This window comes from Chiloscyllium punctatum, chromosome 2 (genome assembly GCF_047496795.1).
Source record: "Chiloscyllium punctatum isolate Juve2018m chromosome 2, sChiPun1.3, whole genome shotgun sequence".
NCBI classification, from domain to species: Eukaryota; Metazoa; Chordata; class Chondrichthyes; order Orectolobiformes; family Hemiscylliidae; genus Chiloscyllium; species Chiloscyllium punctatum.
The window spans coordinates 91,777,216-91,800,199 of record NC_092740.1 but is presented as its reverse complement, the minus strand read 5'-3'; the positions used below and the strand labels follow the sequence as shown (position 1 = coordinate 91,800,199).

The 22,984-nt window shown below is 41.1% G+C and overlaps 1 protein-coding gene across 4 annotated transcripts; it reads right to left on the bottom strand.

Annotated features, from left to right (window-relative positions):
• Positions 1-1,885: 1,885 nt before the first annotated feature.
• Positions 1,886-21,271, bottom strand: LOC140486419 (probable gluconokinase). Of its 4 annotated transcripts, none has more exons than XM_072585531.1 (5): positions 21,151-21,271; positions 21,028-21,058; positions 5,620-5,706; positions 3,598-3,641; positions 1,886-3,316 (listed from the first exon to the last, which is right to left on the bottom strand). In XM_072585531.1, the coding sequence occupies exons 1-5, from the start codon at positions 21,186-21,188 to the stop codon at positions 2,968-2,970; spliced, it is 549 nt and encodes a 182-aa protein (XP_072441632.1). In that variant the 5' UTR covers positions 21,189-21,271; the 3' UTR covers positions 1,886-2,967. The 4 variants fall into 4 exon arrangements, with proteins under 4 accessions (XP_072441632.1, XP_072441650.1, XP_072441624.1 ...); XM_072585549.1 differs by having other exon boundaries at positions 21,168-21,265; XM_072585523.1 differs by having other exon boundaries at positions 21,028-21,085; positions 21,151-21,254.
• Positions 21,272-22,984: the final 1,713 nt, after the last annotated feature.

Below are 22,984 nucleotides of genomic sequence, written 5' to 3'. Positions count from 1 at the left end.
ATCTCCGAATTGTCGGGGTCCCTGAAGGTGAGCAGTCAGTCAGCTTCTTTGAAAGCTGGCTGCCGAAGTTTTTTGGCTTTCACGAGTCCAGCAGGCTGCAGATTGAAAAGACTTATTGGGTTACAGTGCACAGGTCAGGCCCAGTGCAGTGCCCCTGCTTGGTCCTAATGCACTTCTACTCATATGAGGACAAGCAAAAAGTCATAGAAGCTTCCAGATCTTTGGGAAAAGATCCACAGGCGCTGCTGTACAAGGGGTCAAAAATCATGTTTTTCCAGGATTTCTTTGCAGCTGTAATTTGAAAGAGGAAGTCCTTTGATGAAGTTAAATAGAGGCTGAGGAACCTGGGTATCCAATACTCCATGAGATACCCCGCAGTGCTCCATTTCAGCCACAAGGACTCAATTTATACACTCGATGCAGCGCATAAAGCCAAAAACTTTGTAGCCACTTTAAAATCGACGGATTGGCCTGAAGAATACGGATAACGTTTGTTCTTTTTTCTATCTTTCCCCCATGTTTTCCCTTCCTTTTTTTATTCCTTTCTTTCTCCCTATTAATTTCCTTTTTGGAAAGGGGGGAAAAGACCTTGGAATAAGTTGTTCCTTTTTTTTAATAACTGGATTTTCTGATGGAAAATTTTGTGGATGTTCTTTGTTGTCTCTCCCCTTTTTTTTTGTTTGTTCTGTTTCTCTTTTAGTCACAAGTAGGGGTGACATGAAGCCAGGGATGGGTGGAGTGCTCATCCTGACTTTGTCTTTTTTCTGTTGATTTAAGGATCATCTCCTTGTTTTTTTTCTGGTCTAAGGCTGGGGCACAGTCTGCGTTTGAAGGAGCTGTGAAGGAGGGGATGGGTAGGGTGAAAGCCCCTCTGTGGGTAGGGGGAAAAGTCTTCCATTCAAGGTTTTATAGTTGGTTTTCTTTGTAGTTTTTTGGGAGTAATAGTTGTTTATAGTTATGATAAAGTAGTTTTTGTATATATAGTTCTTCGACTCTATGAGTCTTTATTCACTTGTGCTCGGCGCTTTGAAAGCAGGGTTCTCCCTCTGAGGGGTTCAAGGGTGTCTGAAAGGGGATATAAGAAGACTACGCTTCTCACTAAGCCCTATCAGCCTGATACAGAGAGGTTGTTGCTACATTCCACAAGCACTCTTTCAGTTAGTGCCCTCTGTCGCCTGCTGGGTGGCAAGGCCTAGCAGGATATTAACTGGTTACATGAGGTCTGGGAGCAAGAGTTAGGAATGGAGATCTCTTCTGAAACATGGAAGAACATATGGGAGAATACTAGAAAGATCTCAATCTATAATAGGATATGTGCTACACAGTTAAAAATTCTGCACAGGGTACATCTGGCACCAGACCGTCTGGCGAAGATTAAAAATAAAGGCATCTTCAGTGTACCCCAAACGTAAAATAAGTGTAGGTACTCTTACCCATTGCTTCTGGACGTGCCACAGACTGAGTGTTTACTGAAGCGCTGTGGCGGGAGAGATACAGAGTGTATTGAGGACTGAAGTCAAAGTAGACCCAATATCTCTCCTCTTAAGTCTACCAAATTTACCATCTTTAGATGGGCATGGAAAGAAACTATTTTCTTGCATACTGTGCACAGAAGAATATTCTGATGAATTGGGTGCCTGAGAACCTGCCGGGCTTGCTGGGATGCCAGAAATTAATTATGGAGCACATTCCCTTGGACTTTTTTTTAAACAAACACTGTGCACCACACAACAGATCATTTTTAAAAGACATGGCAGCCCTACTTGAGTTATTTGGAGATAAATTTGTCAGTTATCTTAACAAGGGCATTTGTTTAACCAGGATGGTTGGATTTGTCAAGCTGTGGGCCCTGGGCAGGGGGGGGGGGGGGGGGGGGGGGTCTCCTGAGTTAATACGGGTGTATTTCCAATGCTCCCGTTCCTTTGTTTGGGAGCTTTGCGTTGAGCATAGCTGTTCTGTATTTTGTGTTTTTTTTGGGATTTTTGCATTTTTTTTTGGTGTTGCTTTGCACAATGTTATAGAGTCATAGAGTTAGGGTTTGTTTTGTATTATAGGGTAGGTTAGTAGTTAATAGACAGTAGCTGTATTGTAACTTTTTTAATTATACTGATATTTGTTATTGATTGTATTTTTCAATAACTTTATATGCTAATAAATATATTTACAAAAAAAAATCTGGATTTATTAAGTTTAATTCCACCAATTTTGCCATGATTGCATTTAAACTGATATCCCCAGAGAATTTGCTTGAATTGCTGAATTTTAGTCCTGTAACATCATTACTGCGCAACTTTTTCTCATCGTGTCCATGGTAGTGGAAATGTGGATGGTTCTTTTATTTGCTTTATTAAGAAGAGAACTTTGAACTTGTCAGATTTGCAAACCACTGCAGAAGTATTTCATTATATTTAGATAAATTAAGTCTGAACATTTATACAATCTTAAAATCAGGTCATTAATTGATTGTTTAAAACAAGAGCAGTCCAAAATGAAATATTACGATTGTGTGTAGATGGTATCCAACCAGAATTGCTAACTCCTGTCGATTTCACCATTAAGTATCAATTATCAGACTGAACTGTTTGGAGAAGAACTTGTTGAATCTTTTTCCTTCTGCTCACAATCAAACAAACCAAAGGCTAATCTTCCTATGTCAAGACCTTTTTTCATTCAATTACTACTAATACTCCAAACTGCAATGGATTGACTATCATTTTTGATTTACCAATACTACTGGATGCTGGTGCTGGCTGGAGAATGTGATTTGTATTATATAAGTTAATTGCAAATTGTACTGCCCAGTGAATTACTGAGGTGTCATTAAGGTTTTATGTATGGGAATTTTTTTTAATGCCACTGTACACTCTAATTACATGTCACAATATAACTGGCAATTAGTGACATGGAACATTTATTCCTATCAGTACAGTGTAGTCATTGCTTTCTGCTGACCTCAAACAAAAATTTTTAACCTAAATGTCTTTCAATCTCAGTCACTATCTCTGAAATGCTGTTCTCAATACTAATGTTAATGAAATTCTCAGTACCCTCTGGTGGTTCTAGCGTGGCAAACTGAGATTGTAGCAAAGAAGGTGACATGAAATGTCCTTTTCTACTGTCTAACCTCTTAGTAATCAATTGTATGGGACCATGAAGATATACAAACAAGATGTTCTTGCTGCAGCCAAGTTGTGATCGCTCCTGGTTCTCTCTTAAAGTTCTGTTTGTAGCACTTTGCTCACCAGTCAGAATTCTTCGATACATTCTTTTCAGAGAAGAGCAAGCAAGGATCATGTTTTCTCCAAGTGAAATTTCCCTATTGTTAAATATAATTGTTACTCATCATGAATAAATATTCAAATCTACAAATAAATGCAAGATCTACATCCATCACGCTTCACCATATTACAAAATTTCATCAGTACTGAACTGAAGTATTTTGTAATTGAAGCTCAAGCACGAAAAGCTTATTATTTACAGAATTTACTCATCTGATCAGACAACGTATGCACAAATTTATTGTTAATGTCTACTTTTGCTCCATTACTTAACTCTAATCTTATTTGACAAAAAAAACACTTAAAATTTTCAGTTTACCTCATTAATATTTCATGCAAAGTGCACAACCAGGGGATTCTATCCTATGACCAACAGAAACAAGTGTCTTAAAAAATTGGGATGGTACAAGTTTTATTTATACAATTTTCTTTAAAAAAAAGAAACTTGGGAAATAAATGTTATTTTCTCTCAACTTCCCATGCAGTGTTTGAGTACAAAATGGTATAGTCAAGTAAAATGGCTCTCCTAAATCACTGCAGTTGACTCCCAGAAGATGCACAGGGTCAAATCACTCTTGCAATTTTCCCACATTCCAATAAGTTGTCTTTTCTCTGCCAGCCGAGATTTTGAAAACCAGGTGTGCCTTAACATTGTTCTACAATTACGGCACCACTTGAGAAAAGGCTTATGAATAAAAGGACAGTCATTACAGTTGCTCATCGGTTCTAGATATTTACATTAATTCTAATACTTCACTGCAATTACGCCGTTATGTCTACCATATTATACAAGTCTCAAAGATATTGTAGTTTTATAAAGGAAATTTATTTCAAGAAGATTGTAAGCATAAGTCCAGTAAGTAATTACAGTCCAGTCAGTTTAATTTTAGAATTAGTAGCCATACGGGAAAAAGCTTGCTAATTTAGGGACTCTCTGTATGAATATCCAAAGAGGAAATTGTGGTTTGAATAGATAACTAACAGGGTTGATGAGGGTAATTATGTTGATACGGTACACACAGACTTTCAAAAGATACTTGAAATTGTGCCACACAGTAGGCAAAGTTGCATCTCAAGTGATAGAAGGGGCAGTACCAACTTGGATATAAATTGGCTGAAAAATGGGAAGTAGAAAGAGTCAACAGATATTTTGCATCCTGGAGAGCGGTTTATAGTTGAGTTTTCTTAGGGGTTAGTATTGGAAAAACCTTATTTTTTCTTAAACTTAATGGGGTGCAAGAGCACAGGGATTTAGATGAATTATTGAAGGTGGCAAAATAGGTGGTGACATCAGTTAATAAAGCATTCAGTATCCTGGACTTTATCAATAGAAGTTAGAGTACAAGAACAAGGAGGTGATACTGATTTTGTACAAGACACTTGTTAGACCTCAGCAACTATTGTTTACAGTTCGTCTGCTACACTATAGGAAAGATGTGAATGCATCAGAAACTTCAAAAACAAAATATGGTTTAAGGACAAATTTTAGTTATGAGGATAGTAAGAAGAGTTTGGGACTGTTCTCCTTGGAGAGAAGGCCAAGACAATCTGAAAGAAGTTTTCAGGATCATGAGGTCTGGTTGGAGTAGATAGGCAAAAACTGAGAAGTAGTAAAGGGAAGTATGGGCTGCTTATATTTCAGGCAGATCAAGAGTGGTTCCTTCTCCCAACCCACTGCTTCCCTAACCACTGTTAGAAAATTCCTTCTAACCTTTGGAATTTGTGCCCATGCCTAGAATCAGAAATCACCACTGACCCTACTGCTAACCCAAATTGACGTTTTCAACTATAATTGGCCTGTTGCGTTCCTCTGGAGTCTTCTCTGTCTAACAGGAGGCAACCCTATCAATGGGCTTTAAAAACCAATGGCAAAATCTACCTCACTCAAGATGAGACTATTCTGTGTTTTGTACGTAACAACCTTTTAAAAGATAAATACTTTTAAAATCACACTAGTACAGACAGAATCTCTTGCTCCTGTGAAAAAGACATGGAATCAAAATGTTTTAAATTCGATAGCCACGACTGCATCCTGTAAACAAATGGAAGAAAATAGTGAACAGAGTTGTACGGTGAGTTTGTGCTTTTACTTTCAAATCTTAGACCTAAAAGTTGATAAAAGTTCAGATAAGAGGAAGAAACTACAGCAAATTTAAAATCCCACCAAAAAAAAAGGGCATTAGTGTAGCTTCTTGGGAAATCCTTTGACAAGAAAATGTGCGATAACTGCATCTATATTAAGTACAAATTTACAAATATCTTTTCATTTTGTAAAGATAAGCAACTGCAATACTTCCACCAATATGTAAAACAGTGATTGGATACAGGTAATTAAATATACCTCATCATCCAGTGGTATTCCGTTCACCATCTTTTCTTTGTTTTCTTTAGGATGGTAGTCATCAGCATCATAAAATTTCCATCCCAGCTATTGAAAAGAAAAACACTTCAGAATACTTATTAATTTCACTTTAAATTTTGAAAGATAGCTACAGATGCATCCATGAACAATGTTATTACTCTACTTCATTAAACAGAACCTAAGCAGTAGTAAAAATGTCATTTGGTCTGTTTATCTTCTCTCAAGACGTGTGGTACAGTGGTAACATCCCTACCTCTGGGCCAGAAGCCCCAAGTTTGAGCCCCACATTAGGACTTGTTGGTTATGAAAGGGGATTGCAACATAGCCAAAAAGGTCGATTATCAGCCTGTAAATTCTTCCAAAATGCTTGATGACAGGTGTTAAGAGCAGGAGAATTTTGTGGTCAGCTGTCATGTGAAAAGCAAAAGCAAACCACTGCACTACTTTGCCCACAAGCGTCGACATATCCAATGGAACTTCAAGGTCTAACACTGAAATTAGGTCTTAAGAAACAACAAATACAACTTGCAGAGATCAGTAAAATACAAGGGAAATAAGAATTCTGGACTCGAGAGTTTGAACTTGGAATTTGCAAGAGAACCTACTTTTTTTTGCATGATGGTAAATGGTACAACTTATTTCAAACTTCAAAACAACTTGTTGTAGAAATCTGAATGGATACTTTTATATTGAACAGAAATTGGTGGAACACTAATTTAGAGCTGTGAAGTTACCTGTTGGCTTGTTGGAAAATGGATATTAGTTTACAAATTTTGCTAAAATGCAAATTGAAATGGAACCGCTATGTGCAAATTAGTTTTTAGGAGGCTGTGGAGATTGATGAATTTGCTTTGAGTATACATCTGAAGGGCAATGTTATTAAACAACTCAATATATGATCTGATCAATGCAGAAATAGCAGAAAAACACCCACCAAAAACACTGTGAGCCAAGATCGTGGCGATCTAGGAATATCCACTATAGAAGTAAAGAGAGAATTGTGGAAGCTTCCAGAATCCAAAGCCCCTAATTTATGGGGCTCTAAGATTATGTTTTTCCAGGACTGCTCAGCGGCGGTGATCCAGAAAAGAAAAGGTTATATCATGTAGCAGAGCTCCGCACCACAGCGCAAGCAGGACGAACTTTTAACCCACCCTACGTGGACCACTGCGATATCCTGGGACTCTGGAAAGGTCGTGGAGTCCCAGCAAACTGTTAAAAATCAACTTACCCTGATTTTCGCAATCCAGGGATGCCAAAGAAGGGAGGAGCAGCATCCAAGGCCAGGCCCAGATCCTCAGACTCTATTTCTTAACAAGCCCTGGTGAAGGAGATCGTGAAACCTCTGGAGATGGTGGGTAAGCAGATAAAGAAGTTGGCCCCATTTCTATCATGCTGCAAAAGCACGAATAACAGCTGGGAGACCTGGAGAGAAAAGGACGGATGACGTAGAACACAAAGTCACAGTAGTGGAAGTTGATACTGGTTCCTCCAAGGATAGGATCCAAGCCCTGGAGACACAGGTGCATAAGTTGCTTGACCAAGTTGATAACCTCAAGAACAGGGGCAGGAAAAAAACAATGCGGATTGTTCATCTGTTGGAAGGTAGGGAAGGTGAGTGGCCAGCGGAATTTATTGAGGACCGGTTGCCGAAATTTGTTAATGGAGGTTTGAAGATCAAGAGGGCTCACCGGATCATGCCGCAGAGGTCAGGTTTGGACCAACGTCCTCATCCTATCTTGGAGTGGTTTCATCACTATAGAGATAAAGAGAGAATCGTGGAAGCTTCCAGAATCCAAAGCCCCTAATTTATGGGGCTCTAAGATTATGTTTTTCCAGGACTGCTCAGCAGCGGTGATCCAGAAAAGAAAAGGTTATGATGGTATCAAGAGAAGACTGAGGGAGCTTGGGATCCAGTATTCTCTGGAGGTATCTGGCGGTGCTTCAGATCACCTGAGATGGATCCATACATCTCTTTGATACTTCGGAGAAGGCAAGAGACTGTGTACAAATTAACAATCTGAACAATTTAGTGTGCACAAATAATTATTTGGGTATGTCTCTGTTTTTCTTTAAAAAAAAGGAGGAAGTTTGGTCGGGGCTTTCTTTTCCTTTTATTTTAAATTGGTCTACACTACGTTTGGCGGTGGTTGAGATGTGTACTTTCAATTTCTAAGTTAAATTATACCAAAGGAGGGACGGGGCACTTATTTTCTTTCTTTCAAATTTTCTTTATTCACACTGTTATTCCATGATTTATTTTCTTTCTCTTCTGCTTGTGTTTGCGGTGCGACTCTAGCTAGAAGGGGAGAAAATAGTTGAGATGGCAAGATGCCTGCTTATGGGCAGTTTATACCTGGTTCAGGTATTTAAATGCCCTGGCTGCAGTATTGGCAGTGGGATGGGAGGTTGGGTTTTGGGATGTGTAGTTGCCCTCTTGGGGCAGGGGGTGAGTTCCCCTATTCAGTGCCGTTGGCGCTTTATATGTTGGTTTGTTTTTTGGTTTTTGTTCTATATAATCTTTGACAGCTTTGTAGGTTTGTTAACTGTAGTGGTTTAGTTTATGTAGATTTTATATTCGATGGATCTTACAACAGTAAGGCTCGGCAATTTGTGATTTGAGTTCCTCCTCTCTGGAACCTAAATGTTACTGCAGAAGGTTATGGCTAATGACTTGATTAAATGGTGCACCTGGAAAAATTAAGGGGAGTCATTCACCAATTAAGAGGAAGAAGGTACTTTCAAGTCTTAGAAAGAAAAAGGTGGATATTGCTTTGTTACAGGAGACAGATTTGGATGATAGGGAGCATCTGAAACTACAGCAGAATGGCTTTGATCGGGTTTACTTTTCATCTTTTAATACCGGAAGTAGGGGAGTGGCTATATTGGTTAGAAAGAATCTCCCATTTAAGTTACTAGGCGTGTTAAAGACACACAGAGGAGGTTTGTAATTCTCAAAGCCTGGATAAACAGGGCAGAATATGGTGTTTTAAATGTTTAATGCCCTCCGACCTATTCCCTCAAATTTCTGGTAGAAGCATTCTCCAAACTGATCAGTCTCGAGTCCCAGCATGTCATTATAGGGGGAGATTTTAATTGTCTCACGGATCCCACAGTAGACAGGTTACACAAAGGCCCCCTGATACAATCTGTACAAACTAAACAATTAGTGGATGTGTGTGTGGAGATAGGGTTGATGGACGTCTGGAGGTGTCTCCACCCTACAAGGCAGGATTTTTATGTATTTTTCCAATCCACATGGATATCACACCAGGATTGATTTTTTTTCTGACCCTTGTGGCAACCCTGGACTTGGTGGCATCTTGTACGATTGGTAATATTACCATCTCCGATCATGCCCCAGTGTACCAGTTGGTTAAGATTAAGAACGTTACAGGACCCCCCCCCCGCCCCGAGACACTGGCGAATGGATCCCTTTTTCCTTAGTTTGTGGAGTACTTCTTTAGGGAATTTTGAGCGTTCTTAGACATTATCCTCAGGCTCGGTTAGTAGCCCATCTGTCCTTTGGGAAACTGCCAAAGCCTATGCGGGGGGTTAGTTATTTCCTATTCTGCCAGTAGGAGGCAGCAGAAGGGTGAGCAGCAATGTCTCCTCGAAGCACGGTTGATGACAGCCATGAAGGTTTCATTTGACAGGCCCTCGTTGGCTAAGTTCTAGAGGATTATGGTGCTGCGGTCTGTATTGAATTCAGTGCTCATGCAGGAAGCAAGGAAGCTTATTTTCTCAAAGCAAAGTTATACGAGCAGGGTAATAGGCTAGGCAAGTACCTAGCATATCTTGCCAGGAAATGGAGTGCCCCACAAGACATTACGGCGATTAGGGAAGGATCTGGGAACTTAACATTGACTCGAAAAAGATTAATGTGGCATTGCAGAGATTTTACTCTAATTTTACCAATCTGAGGGTGTGAGGAGGGGCGGGCCAATATGGAGTCTTTTTTAAGGATCTGAAGCTCCCGGGCGTGACCCCCGAACAAGAGTCTTTTCTCAATGCCCCCTTATCAGAGCAAGAGGTGCAGGAGGCTGTGAAGCAGCTTCAGAGCGGAAAGGCACCTGGTCCTGATGGAGTTCCCATCGAATTCTATAAAGGAATTTATAAGCATATTGTCAGGCCCGATGCTCAACATGTTCAATGACTTGTCATGATCATCTCCCACCATCTCTAAGACAGGCCAATATTTTGTTTATTCTTAAGAGAGGGAAGGTCTCAGAGGACTGTGCTTTCTACAGGCCCATTTCAGTATTAAATGTGGACTTCAAAATCCTCTCGAAGACTCTTGCATTAAGACTGGAGGCTGTGTTACCTTCTATTGTTACAGAGGATCAGATGGACTTCATGAAGGGCTGTAGACCCTCCTATAATGTTAGGAGGCTGCTTAAATTCAAGCGTGACAACAATCAATACAGAAGCTGGTAATTTCTCTAGATGCAGAAAAGGCATTTGACCAAATTGAGTGGCTGTACCTTTTTTATACTCTGGAGCAGTTTGGTTTGGACGAAGCTTTGTAAGATGGGTAAAGGTTCTCTACAGTGACCCTCTCGCTGCGGTCATTGCCAATGGGATATGATCAAGCAATTTTAACATTTTAAGGGGCAGCCGACATTGGTGATTGAACCATTGGCAGAGGCCATTTGGAGGGATCCCAATATATCACTGCAGAAGTGGGGTCAAAATTACATAGGATTTTGTTGTACCTGGACAATGTCCTCTTTTTTTTTGTCAAATCCAGCAGTTTTGGTGCCTCGCCTGATACACTGCATCAGTGCGTTTGGCACCTTTTTGCGGTACAAGATTAATTTTGCAAACTCAGAGGCTATGCCTATGGGTGGTTTTATGAAGGAGCTAGGTCTGGAGGGTGAATATCAATTCCCATTTAAGTGGTCACAGCAGGGATTTGCGTATTTGGGCACATTCATCACTCCAGTTCTTGATTAGTTGTTTAAAACTAATTTTGTTCAATTATTCAACCAAATCAAACAAGACCTTCAAATATGGGAAGTGCTTCTGGTCTAGTGGTTGGGTCAGACAGCGCTTAAGATGAATATTCTCCCCAGTTTGTTGTACCCTATACAGATACTTCACCTGATTTTCAATAAGCAAACATTCAGGAGACTGAATGGCTGGTTCAGCTCTTTTACTTGGCATCGTAATTGGCCCCTTATTAAATTAGATAAATTACAATTGCCTCACAGATCGGGGCAGGAGGTTGGAGGGGAGTGATCTCCCAGACATTAAAAACCATCAACTAAGCTCGCTTTTATCTTATGTGAGTGATTGGGATTGTGGGAACCCTCCTTCAACATGGTTAAATATCAGGCAGAGTGCCCCCTTACTACCTCGCTGTTTTTGGACAAAATGAGGACGGTTAGGGAATATTGCCATAATCCAATAGTTATCAATACTGTTAAAGCATGGAGGGCAATTCAGCAGAGGGAAGGCAATATTGGCAAAACATCTTCTCTTACACCTACAATGGGTATGCCTGGTTTTCAACCGGGGATGATAGATTCAGGATTCAAACATTGGGCAGCTAGAGGTGTGTCTTGTATGAGCGATTTATTTGAGGGAGACACAATGTCATTTGATCAGTTAGCATGGAAATACAAGCTATCTAACAGGGACCTCATTTTTTTTCAGGTTAGGGATTTTATTCAAAAAAAAGACTACACTTTTGACAGATCCCTATAAATCTGCCAGAGAGGAGGGTGCTCAGTGCTAAGAGTGCAGTTTCTGTCAGCACTTTCCATCATCAATTGGGGGTGCCCTCTCAAATGAGTTTGATCAACTCTGCAGGATGTAGGAGAGAGCGCTAGGCGTTGAGGTCTCCTCAAAGGCATGGGAGGATATTTGGGAAAATGCAAGATAGATATCAATTTGCTTTACAGTCAAAGATTCTCCAAAGGCTCCATTTGTCTCTGGATCATCTGTCAAAATTTAAACCAGGGGTATCTTCAGCATGTCCTAAGTGGTATGGGCACTCTCTGGGGCAGCACAGTGCCTCAGTGGTTGGCACTGCTGCCTCACAGCACCAGGGTGCAAGGTTCGATTCCAGCCTCGGTCGACTGTCTGTGTGGAGTTTGCACATTCTCCCTGTGTCTGCATGGGTGTCCTCCCACAGTCCAAAGATGTGCAGGTCAGGAGAATTGGCCATGGTAAATTGCCCATAGTGTTAGGTGCAGTAGTCAGAGGGAAATGGGTCTGGGTGGGTTACTCTTCGGAGGGTCGGTATGGACTGGTTGGGCCGAAGGGCCTGTTTCCACACTGTAGGGAATTTAATCTTAGCCATTGTCTCTGGTCCTTTAGTAGGCTTCAAACATACTGGAACTCTGTGGCAGGTGTAATGGAGGGGAATTTGGGTGTAAGGGTAGAGAAGGACCAGATCTCTCTTCTTGGCCTGCCCAGTGTACTCCCTGTAGATGTGCATGAGAAAAGACTTTTCAACATCCTCACTTTCTGCGCAAGAATATCTTGGGGATCCGAAAATCCCCCGGGCCTGTCGGATTGGCGGAAGATTGTTATGGAGCATATCCTCTTGGATTTTTTCACAAGTATGGTACACCATAAAGCTGAGAATTTTTAAGACATGGCGGCCCTATTTGATTTGGTTGAATAATTGACCAGATTTGTTTGCCACACTAACAAGGGCTTTTATATAACTGTAACGATTGTGCTTTGCGAGCCCAATAAGCAGACAGGGGGAACTGCTAACGTATGAATATGTGAAAACAAATGCCCTCGATAGTCGAGAGTGAGTGTTTTGTTTGGCTGAGCAGTGTTATTATTTATTAATTTAGATGTTCGTTATTATTTATTTACTTAAGTTGTTAATTGGAGATTTTTAAATTATGTATTTTTCTATACATACATTTGTATAGAAGGGAGGATTGGATTTTTTTTACATTTTTTGGGTTTTTTTGTATTGTTTTGAATTGCATTGTTTTGCATTTGTTGTAATGTTAAAAAATCTATTTTTCAATAAAAATATATTTAAAACACACTGAAGGTGAGAAAAGACATGTCAAATAACAAGCAAAAAATTATGGATTGAGAAAAGGGGATTGAGAAAAGGACAGCTTGTCTCCTCGTGCAAGTACACAAAGTGAATACAAGATGCTGTTTCACAGAGAGGGAAAACTGACGGAAGATGCCTCCCTTCAGCACAGGACTGGCAGAGGTGAGGCAACAGGTAATTTATTTAAGTGGTCAAAGTTTAGCAATGCCACGGGTAAAGGATCAAAATTCTTTAGAATTAATACTGTGCCCAAATTAATTCTGCTCATACTTGTGCTCGAGGATTCTGTAAAAGCAGAGAGATCAGCTACCATAACAGCTCCAACTTTGCCAGCATCTTGAATTACATAACTGCTATCGTACCATGTGTCAGATACTGTCAAGGATATTTGCCTGATATTTTTCCACCTAACAAGATAATATGCAGCCAAAGCATATTTACTTTGGCCTTCAAACTTTCTAAACATCACAATAATTAACTATTTCCATCATGGTATTATTATTCACTTCTGACCTGACTTCACCAGCGACCACTGAAACCTGCCTGCAATTATCACATATAGCCCTTCCCTCAATGCGCCCCCTTCAAAACTTAAGAAATTAATCTTTGGTAGACTTAAAATCTGTACAAATTTCTTCAGTCTACATTCCAAGTCCCATTTACCAGTTGTTATCTCTGCATTCACATAACCCAGCAATATTCCCTTCACAGAATGCACTGATTTCAACATTCTCTTGTAATCATAGAATCCCTACAGTGTGGAAACACCAACCCGCTGAAGAATAACCTACCCAGACCCCTACCCTATTATTCTACATTTATCCCGGACTAATGCACCTAACCTACATATCTGTGAACACTATGGGCAATTTAGCATGCCAATTCACCTAACCTACACATCTTTGGATTGTTTGGCACGTCCTCGCTCTTAACTTTTCAACCTCCTTGTGCCCAACATCTCAGCTTACACCTTTCATTCTTCCAAATTTGGTCAACTTACAACTCTCCACATTGTCCTGCCACCATCCTTTTTGCTATTCCCTTCGCTGTTATGAACTTTGCATTATTCTAGAAACTTCTGTCTTACGACATTGACTCCCACTTTAACTGCTTCTTCAAAGAATACCCATTGAATTCCACTGATTAAATTTCCTAGCTTATTGTGTTCATTCCTTTTTTTTGTCAAGTACTTGAAAATCAACAAAGGTCTTGTATCAGCATCAAAGTTATTGCAGAATTCTAGTTCCATTATGCCACATGAACTTTATAACTTGCAATTACTCAGGTGAAGCAATTTTTTTCCCCGAGCAAATCACATGGAGCTTTCCTTTTCTGTTCACCATCCCAAAATTATCCTTGCTCATTTTAGTAGACAGGAAGACAGAATTATTGAGCACATTGAATATTGCCATCATGCACAACCTGCATTGTCAGACTGTCCTCAACTTATTCAATGACTGTCCTCAACTTATTCAATCTGACTAAGCTGAATACCACAGATAAGGTGCTCTGAATCAACAAAGAACACCATCCTCCGTCCAAGTTTTGAAATGCAATGGGGTGCAAGGGGGGGGGGGGGGGGGGGGAAGAAAGTAGAGAATTAGCCAAGTAGGACTTTATAATTTTCAACATTTTGCAGTGTTCACAGTAATTTCTGTTTTAAAATCTGTTGGGTTTGCTGCAGTCCTCTCAGACTGATAAAGTGCAGGCCTACATTAGACAACAGCATTCCACTTCACTAGCTACAAAATACGATGTTATGGTGATGGAAAGCTCAACACTTTCACAAAATCTCAATTTTCTGTATTTTACATTTACTTTGACAGTCTCTAGTTTTTGCTACTGTCTTTTAGTACTTAAGGCATTTTGGAATTAAGATCACAGACCATAAGAAATAGGAACAGAAGTAAGCCATTCAGCTCCTTGAGCCTGCTTCAACATTCAACATCCTACCAAAATGGATGACTTCACATTTATTAACATTGTATTCCATCTGCAAGACCTTTGCCCATTCACTTAAACTATATCCCTTTGCAAGGTTTCACATTCCTCTGCACACTTTACCACTAATCTTAGTGTCATCCACAAACTTTGACACACTACATGTAGTCCCCAACTCCAGATTTATGTAAATTGTGAATAATTGCAGTCCCAACACGGATCCATGAGGCACACTACTGATTGCCAACCAGAAAAGCACTCATTGCTTCCTAGTAGTTAACCAATCCTTTATCCATGCGAATACATCTTTGTCTTACAGCAGCCTTTTGTGCATTACCTGGTTGAATGCCTTTTGGAAATCTAGATACACCACATCTACTCTGTCCCCGTTGTCCACTGTGCTCGTAATGTCTTCATCGAATTGCAGTGGATTAGTTAAGTATGACCTGCCCCTCATGAATTCATGCTGTATCTGCCCAACAGGACAATTTCTATCTAGATGCCTTCCTATGTTTCCCTTGATAATAGCCTCAAGCACTTTCCCCACATCAGAAGTTAAGCCAACCAGTCTATAATTCCCCAACTTTTATCTACCTCCTTTTGTTTTTGAAAAACAGTGGCATTACATTTGCAGTTTTCCAACTGCCCCAGAATCAAGTGAATTTTGGAAAATTACCACAAGTGTATTTGCTATTTCTCCCACCATCTCCTTTATTACCTTGGGATGCATTCCATTAGGGCCAGGAGATTTGTCTCCTCTTAGCTCCATTAGCTTGCCCAACACTAGCTCTTTTGTGATAATGATAGTTTCCCAGTCCTCACCTACTTTCATGTCTTTGTCAATTACTGGCATGTTATTCATGTCCTCCATGTGAAGGCTGACACAAAATACTTGTTCAATGTCTTGGCCATTTTCTCATATCCTACTACTAAAGGGTGGGGTCAGAGGCAAGGTCAGGGTGCAGCTTTTAGAGGTCCATACATCCATGCACAATTGTCTCCAGAATGATGTAATTGGTAGCAACTCAGCCTAACCCAGCAGACAGGTCACCATTTTATTTTTGAGAAAAACATTCTTCTCCTCTAATCAACCTGTTCAGAAATGCTACTTAAGTGGGGCTTGAACTTGGGTTTCTCAGCTCAAGAGCCTGACAGGTCACTATTGTCTTCCAGTTGAAAAACTAACCAAACTTGCTTACGTGTCAGAGAGGAAAGTACTTAGGAAGGTGGTGTGTTATGGCTCTTAACTGTAACACACTGACCATATAAGGGTTTTAATTGGTGGTGGATCAAGAAGGTTCCTTATGGACCATCTCACCTAGAATTTAGTCAGGTAGTGGGAAGTAGGAGAACTTCTCTCCTGAGCCACGCTGCCCAATTATTTGTCCTGATTGTCATCTCTGGGGAAAGATAAGATGCAGTCTTTGTTATCATATTTGAACATAACCCAAATAGCCTTTAAAGGGACAGCCAAATGCATCTTAAAAATTGCACTCATGATTTTAAATAACCAGAGTTAAAGAGATTCATTGCATCTGATCTATACTGGCTACCTGTTACAACTTCATACAAAAGCTTCATGGAAAAGAATTAGGTGATAGCATTGCATATTTTAACATCTTACATATTTAATAGAAAATTGTGCAATCCAAGAAAACATCAGTCTTTAAGGATATAACAATTAAAATTCCATTCATTTGATATTAAATCTGGCTAAGTGGTTTAATTATTTAAAGTAAGGCAGATTAATGGGAATAATACAAACAGCAAGCTTAAGGACGAGAGCTGATTGAGGAGAAGCACATTTGCCTTGTATTCTGTCAGATGCTATCGAAGAGACATTTCAGATTTCTCAGGTATTGTGGAAAGATCATGGGACTATAGCCATAGAGGAATTACATCTCCATTAAAGCTCTAAGTTTGTCATTTATCATTTGATTTTTGTCTTTTTGTTAAGAGTGTCCTACTAGGGGTTAACTTGTGTAAGGATTATTTGAAGAGAGGAGAAAGGTTACAGCACAGAAAGGATCAATGATCATACCTCGGCCACTCATTCTAATCTTACATCCCAGCATCTGGTCAGTAGCCTTAAGGTTACAGCACTTAGTATGTAAATCCTTTTAAACAGTTTGAGGTTTTTCACTCCCATAAAGTTGAGCAGCAAATTGCTTATATCTCCCCACTCTCTGGGTGAAAATATTTTTCCGTATAGTCCCTGTAATATTTCTACCATTCATTTTAAAATTGTGTCCCTTGTTAATTGATGTCTCCTCCAGGAGACACAGGTCTTTCCTGTATATCTATGCCCATCATTTTGTGCACCTTAATTAGATCACCCTTCAGCCTCTTCTATTCCAAGGAAAACAACATAATCTAATCTACATGGCTGCAATTTTCAAGTCTTAGTTTTGCAGTCTGAGAAATCTCTTCAGTATTTTCTCCACAGCAATTATATCCTTTCTTTAAAATGGCAACCAGAACTAGACACCAAATTCCAGCTATGACCGAATCAATGTTTTACACAGTTCCAGTACTACATTCCTGCTTTTATAGACTATATAGTGTCAAGTAAAAGCATCTATATACATTCCTTACCACCTAATTTACATCTTGTCCACAGGTCCTTGAGGCACATGCATTGCAAGGTCTCTCACTTCCTCTACTCCTCTCAATGCCTCCTGTTTACTGTGTATTCTCTTGCTTTCTTTGTCCTCACCAGATATATAACCTCACTTCTCTGGATTGAATTCCACTTGCCACATTCGCACCCACTGATATTATTCTGGAGTCAACAGTCATCTTCACTATCAATATTTTGTGTCATCTTTGTGCAAATTTCCCCATCATGCCTCATTCCTGATCAAGGGCTTATGCTTGAAATGTCCATTCTCCTGCTCCTCAGATGCTGCCTGACTGGCTGTGCACTTCCAGCCCCACACTCTGACTCCCACATTTAAGTCAAGATCGTGAGTACAGACTTCAGCAAGAGACCCAAGAAGGAGCTTTTGTTGGAATGCTACTGGAAACCACTTCCCATTTGCAAAGACATGCATTAATTATCTTTTGTTGCCTGCCACTGAGTCAATTTTAGATCAAACTTGCCTAAATTCCTTTCTATCCCACGCAATTTTACTTTCTGATCAGTTTGCCACGTGTGACCTTGTCAAATGCTTTACCAAAATTCATACCAAAACCTAACACGCAAACAGAGAAACAAGAGCTATCGGAAAACATGATTTAAACTAATGAGGGAAAAGAGCAAACCATGGAGTGTAGGGGATAGGGTTGGGATTAAGATTATTAAACAGGTAAAGTAGTGCAAAATATCCCCATGATACTGGAAAGATGCATGCAGATAGAGGGATATGAAAAGAAAAGCAATCTAAATACGTAACAAGGATAGCATTTTGATGTTCATAAACAAAAGTGAAAGTCATTGGAAATTAATCAAGAATCCAGAACACTAATTGAAATGGAGAGATGTTACTAATAAATCTTGGCTTCAACCAAAAATGATCATTTTCTTCAAGTGGGAAGTTAGTGATGAGAAGTCATTACCTTACAATTGTTATTGAGTGAAGAGGAAAGTTTGGAAAAACGTTAGACAAAATTTGCTGGAGCATGGAATGTTTTGCCATAGGCAAAACACAAGGCAGGCAGCAACAGCAACTTTCAGGGAAAGAGTGGGAAATTGAAAATCGTTTTGGATAGTTCTTGCAAAGAGTTAACAAAAATACAAAGAGCTGAATTACCTCTTGTGTTGTAAATCTCTAGGTATAGGGCGCACATTCTGGGAATTAAATATTTCTTCCTATTAAATTCTCAGCAGTGAAAGATAAGGATGGCTTGTGAAATAAAGTAATGACTATAACCATTGAATTTAACTGACAGTCATGAAGTGACAGTCAGACTAGGCTAAGTCATACAATTGGCTCTTTGATTGTGCTGTTCAACAATGATCTATTATGATGTTTGCAGCATATTAAGGACTACCAAATAGTCAAGTGGGGGGAAAACACTAGTTTTACTTTTATTAATCTTTTTTCTTACTATGCATTTGCATTAGGCCACATTTAATGCGAATGCTACCACCTAGTGGCACAAAGAGCAAAGGTGTAATGCTGTCAAGACACGTGTCATAGAAGGAAATGACATTTCTGGAAATGTTAACAATGGCAGGACCCTATCCAGCTCTGACTAGGCCAACCAAAACTCTGGGGCAAGCAGAGAGACAGTGACTCGACAGGACCTCCCATCTCAGTTCTCCTCTGCTCCCTGCTCTTGGTGTTGGCCTGTGTCCCACTCCAGATGGGGCCCCAGCAACCACCTTGCCTCCTGACTGCTTGTCAGCACAGTGTCTGATGTTAACATCATGGCACATGGAATGCACCATGTGGCCAGCTCAGGTCACAGGCCATATCTGCTCACAGGTGGTAGCCACGTTGTGCTTGGTATTCACTTGGTTTCTATTAAATCACTAATGTGACCTCACCATTTCAGTGAACAATGCAGTTAGTGCACGTAATAAGAGGGTGAAATGAATATTAATAACGGAAGTGATGAATGTGCACTGGAAAGTCTGCAGAGGAGATTTATCATGATGATGCCTAGGCTGGAGAGTTTCAGTTATGAAAAGAGAGTGGACAGGCTGGAGTTGTTTTCTTTAGAGCAGAAGATTATGAAAGAGGACATAATTGAATTGTATTAAATGATGAAGGGCATAGAAAAAGCAGACAGGAAGAAACTTTTCTCCTTGGCTGGAGGGATCAATGACCGGGGGCATAGATTTAAGGTAAGGAGCAGCATGTTTAAGAAGAGATGTGAGAGAAAACCTTTTCACAAACAGGGTGGTGAAAATCCAGAACACACTGCCTGTAAAAGAGAAAGTGAGGACTGCAAATGCTGGAGATCAGAGTCGACAAGTGTGGCACTGGAAATGCCCTGTAGGTCAGGCAGCATCTGAGGAGCAGGAGAATCAACATTTCAGGCATAAGCCCTTTATCAGGAATAATGACAGGCTTATGCCCAAAATGTCGATTCTCTTGCTCCTTGGTCACCGCCTGACCTGCTGTGCTTTTCCAGAGCCACATTTTCACCACTGCCTACAAGGATGATCGAGGCAGAAACCCTCATAACAACATTTAAATACTATTTAGAAGGCATACAAGGCTCTGGGCCAAGTGCTGGAAAATTGGATCAAAATTGGTGGTTGTTTTGGCCAGTGTCTGCATGATGGACTCCAAGGGCCCTTTTCTGTGCTATAGATATGTATGATTATCACTCTAATATTATCTTGCTAGATTATACACATGTGAAGTGAAGTAAAACCACCATGATAGGTAATACTTCATAAACTATTTTCCAGCATCATTCCATCTTAGCTCAACATTACAATCTTGAGGACAATTAAAGGATGGACAAAGAATGTTCTTGCCAGCAGTGCCCAAATTCCACAAGAGAATATAATCAAAAACCTTGGAAATTAATATGACTCCAAACACCAGCAAAACAAAAAAACACCATTAAAAGGACAATTATTAACTTTGGTATGTTAAAGTTTATGGAAATTATTTTAATATACTGTGACAATATTAGTTCATGTATACATTACATGTAAGTTTCAACTGCTCCACTCACTCAGCAACCCTTCTCCACAACTGGGATCCCACTCCTTATTAATCACTCTGCAATCCCACTTCCCAAAACGCCCCCCCCCCCCAAATATACACACACAGCAGTTACTGTTCAATCACCACTCCATCCGTACACTCAGCAATCCAACAATACCCCCCACTCTCCTTACAGCAGTTAGTCTGCCAAATTCTGAGGTTTCAATACACAGTCAGAAAGCTTGACAGCTGCTGTGAAAAAGAAGAGTGGGGTTACAGGATAGCAGTCAGTTAAAGGGTAAGGGTTCTGGAATCGTGTAGGATTGGGATGGTGTGGTCAGGGAACTGTGATCATCAGAAGTCTGTGGTATGTTGTCAGGGTTCAGGGGAGTTGGGGGTGGGGAAGTTTTGTTGATTTTTTTTTGGGACGAGACACAGTTTAAGATGTTACCCAGGAGGCAGACTAGGCTTTCAATCTTCTGGCTTTTCCTGGGTGAACACTAAATTAATCTGCCTTTAATGGATTATTTCGAAGTGTTCAGGTGAAGGTGAAGAATCACCTGTTTACTGGGTAATTCCCAGAGATTGTTATGTCTAACTCCAGTCCTACACTGCTCCTATCTGGCCTTCGGAAAATCCAGCTCAATTTATCACTTTCTTTTCTCACTCCAGCAATGTTTGTTGCTTTACAATTGCTCGAGTAACTTGCTGACTGAAGAAAGTAAAAGGTTAATTAAGACAACAGCCTTTACAGGAAAGAAAACGAAAAATATTGTTTAATTCACAAATAATTGACAGTCGTACCTTATTTGCAAGATATGAGCCCACAGCGGTCCTAGGAGAGAATGAACATAATGAAAGCCTATCACATTCCCATTCCCATTCCCACTCCCATTCCCATTCCCATTCCCACTCCCACTCCCTCACTTGCCGCTGCCGCTGACCCCCATCAGGATGAGGATCATCTCCCGGGTCCCTCCGCCCGTCGCTGCCTCCTTCCCCGCAGCCCCGTTCACATATCACGAGATCTCCGGGACCCAGACTGCACGCTCACGCCTGCGCTGTCCTTCCAGATTGACTTCAGCAATAAATTAACCAGCCCAGCATGCAGCAAGACTCTGTGGATGGCTGTTAGGGGGACAGGAGATATCCCCTCAAGAGATGACTGCGAACCTCAGTGTAAAGCTCTTCAACAGAGGGATAGTAGTGCAAAACCAATGCGTGCTCATCTGCAGAGTGACTATCAAGCAGGGTATTTGACTAACTCCTTTATTTGTTCTGTAGGAGTCCTTTGGTTTTTTTTAAGATTATATTCCCCACAGTGGAAACGGGCCCTTCGGCCCAACAAGTCCACACCGGCCCTCCGAAGAGCAACCCATCCAGACCCATTCCTCTACATTCACCCCTGACTAATGCACCTAACACTCCGGGCAATTTAGCATAGCCAATTCACCTAACTTGCCCATTTTTGGATTGTGGGAGGAAACCGGAACACCTGAAGGAAACCCACGCAGACACGGGGAGAATGTGCAAACTCCATACAGACAATTGCCCGAGGTGGGAATTGAACCCAGGTCCCTGGCACTGTGAGGCAGCAGTGCTAACCACTGAGCCACCATGCTGCCCTGGTTCACCTTCAAAGATTGCTCCAGCTTTTCCTCACCACCACGTACCAACTAATTCCACTGGTACTCCAAAATCGAGCCTCATTGTTCTGCCTGACTTGCCTACTGAATTCATTAGAGACAAAAAACCCCTGCAGATGCTGGAATCCAAGGTAGACAAGGAGGAGGCTGGAAGAACACAGCAAGGCAGGCAGCATCAGGAGGTAGGGAAGTCAATGTTTCAGGACAGGGGGTGGTTAAAGGGAAACTGCAGATGAAGGGGTGGGGGAGAGGGTGGGGATAGGTGAACACAGGTAGAGGGTACGACCTGGTTGGTGCATGGGAGGAATGAATCCAACTGGTGGCAAGGAGGAAGAGTTGATGAGAGGAATGGGAGTGGGAGAGGCTAGGAAGGGAGTCAGTGATGGGAAGGGAGAATATTTGAAATTGGACAACTCAGTGTTGAGTCCTTGGGGATGGAGGCTGCCCAGGCGGAAACTTAAGTATTCTTTCAATTTGCAGTCTGATTTGTTGTGGCAATGGAGGAGGCCAAGAATGGTCATGTCAGAAGGGGTATGGGAAGGGGGATTAAAATGGGTGGTGATGAGGAGGTCCAATGTAGGCTCGGCTGAGCTGCTCAGCAAAATGTTCCCTTAGTTTATGCTTGGTCTCCCTGATGTAGAGAAGACCTCATTGGGAGTACTGGATACAGTAAACTAGGTTGGAGGAGAGGTAAGTGAACCTTTGTCTCACCTGGAAGAACTGTTTAGGGCCCTGGATGGAGGGGGGCGGGGCGGTGTGCTGACAGGTTTTGCATCTTTTCCAGTTCTGGGGGTTTGGGGGTGTTGGTGGGGAGAGTATTGCAAACCAAGGATTAGCGAAGGGAACAGTCCTTGTGAAAGGCAGGGAGGGGTGCGAAGGGGAAGATGTTCTTGGTGGTGGGGTCTAGTTGGAGTTGGCAGAACTGTTTAAGGATGATGAGTTGGACATGGAGACTGGTGGGGTGGTAGGTGAGGACAAAGGGGACCCTGTCTTTATTGCATTTGGAGCGGGGGGGGGGGTAGTGTTTAGAGCAGTGGAACGGGGAGGGGAGGCGGTGCTGTAGAGAGCTGTCTGGATGACAGCAGGGGGGAAAGCACTTTGTTCAAACTAGGTCG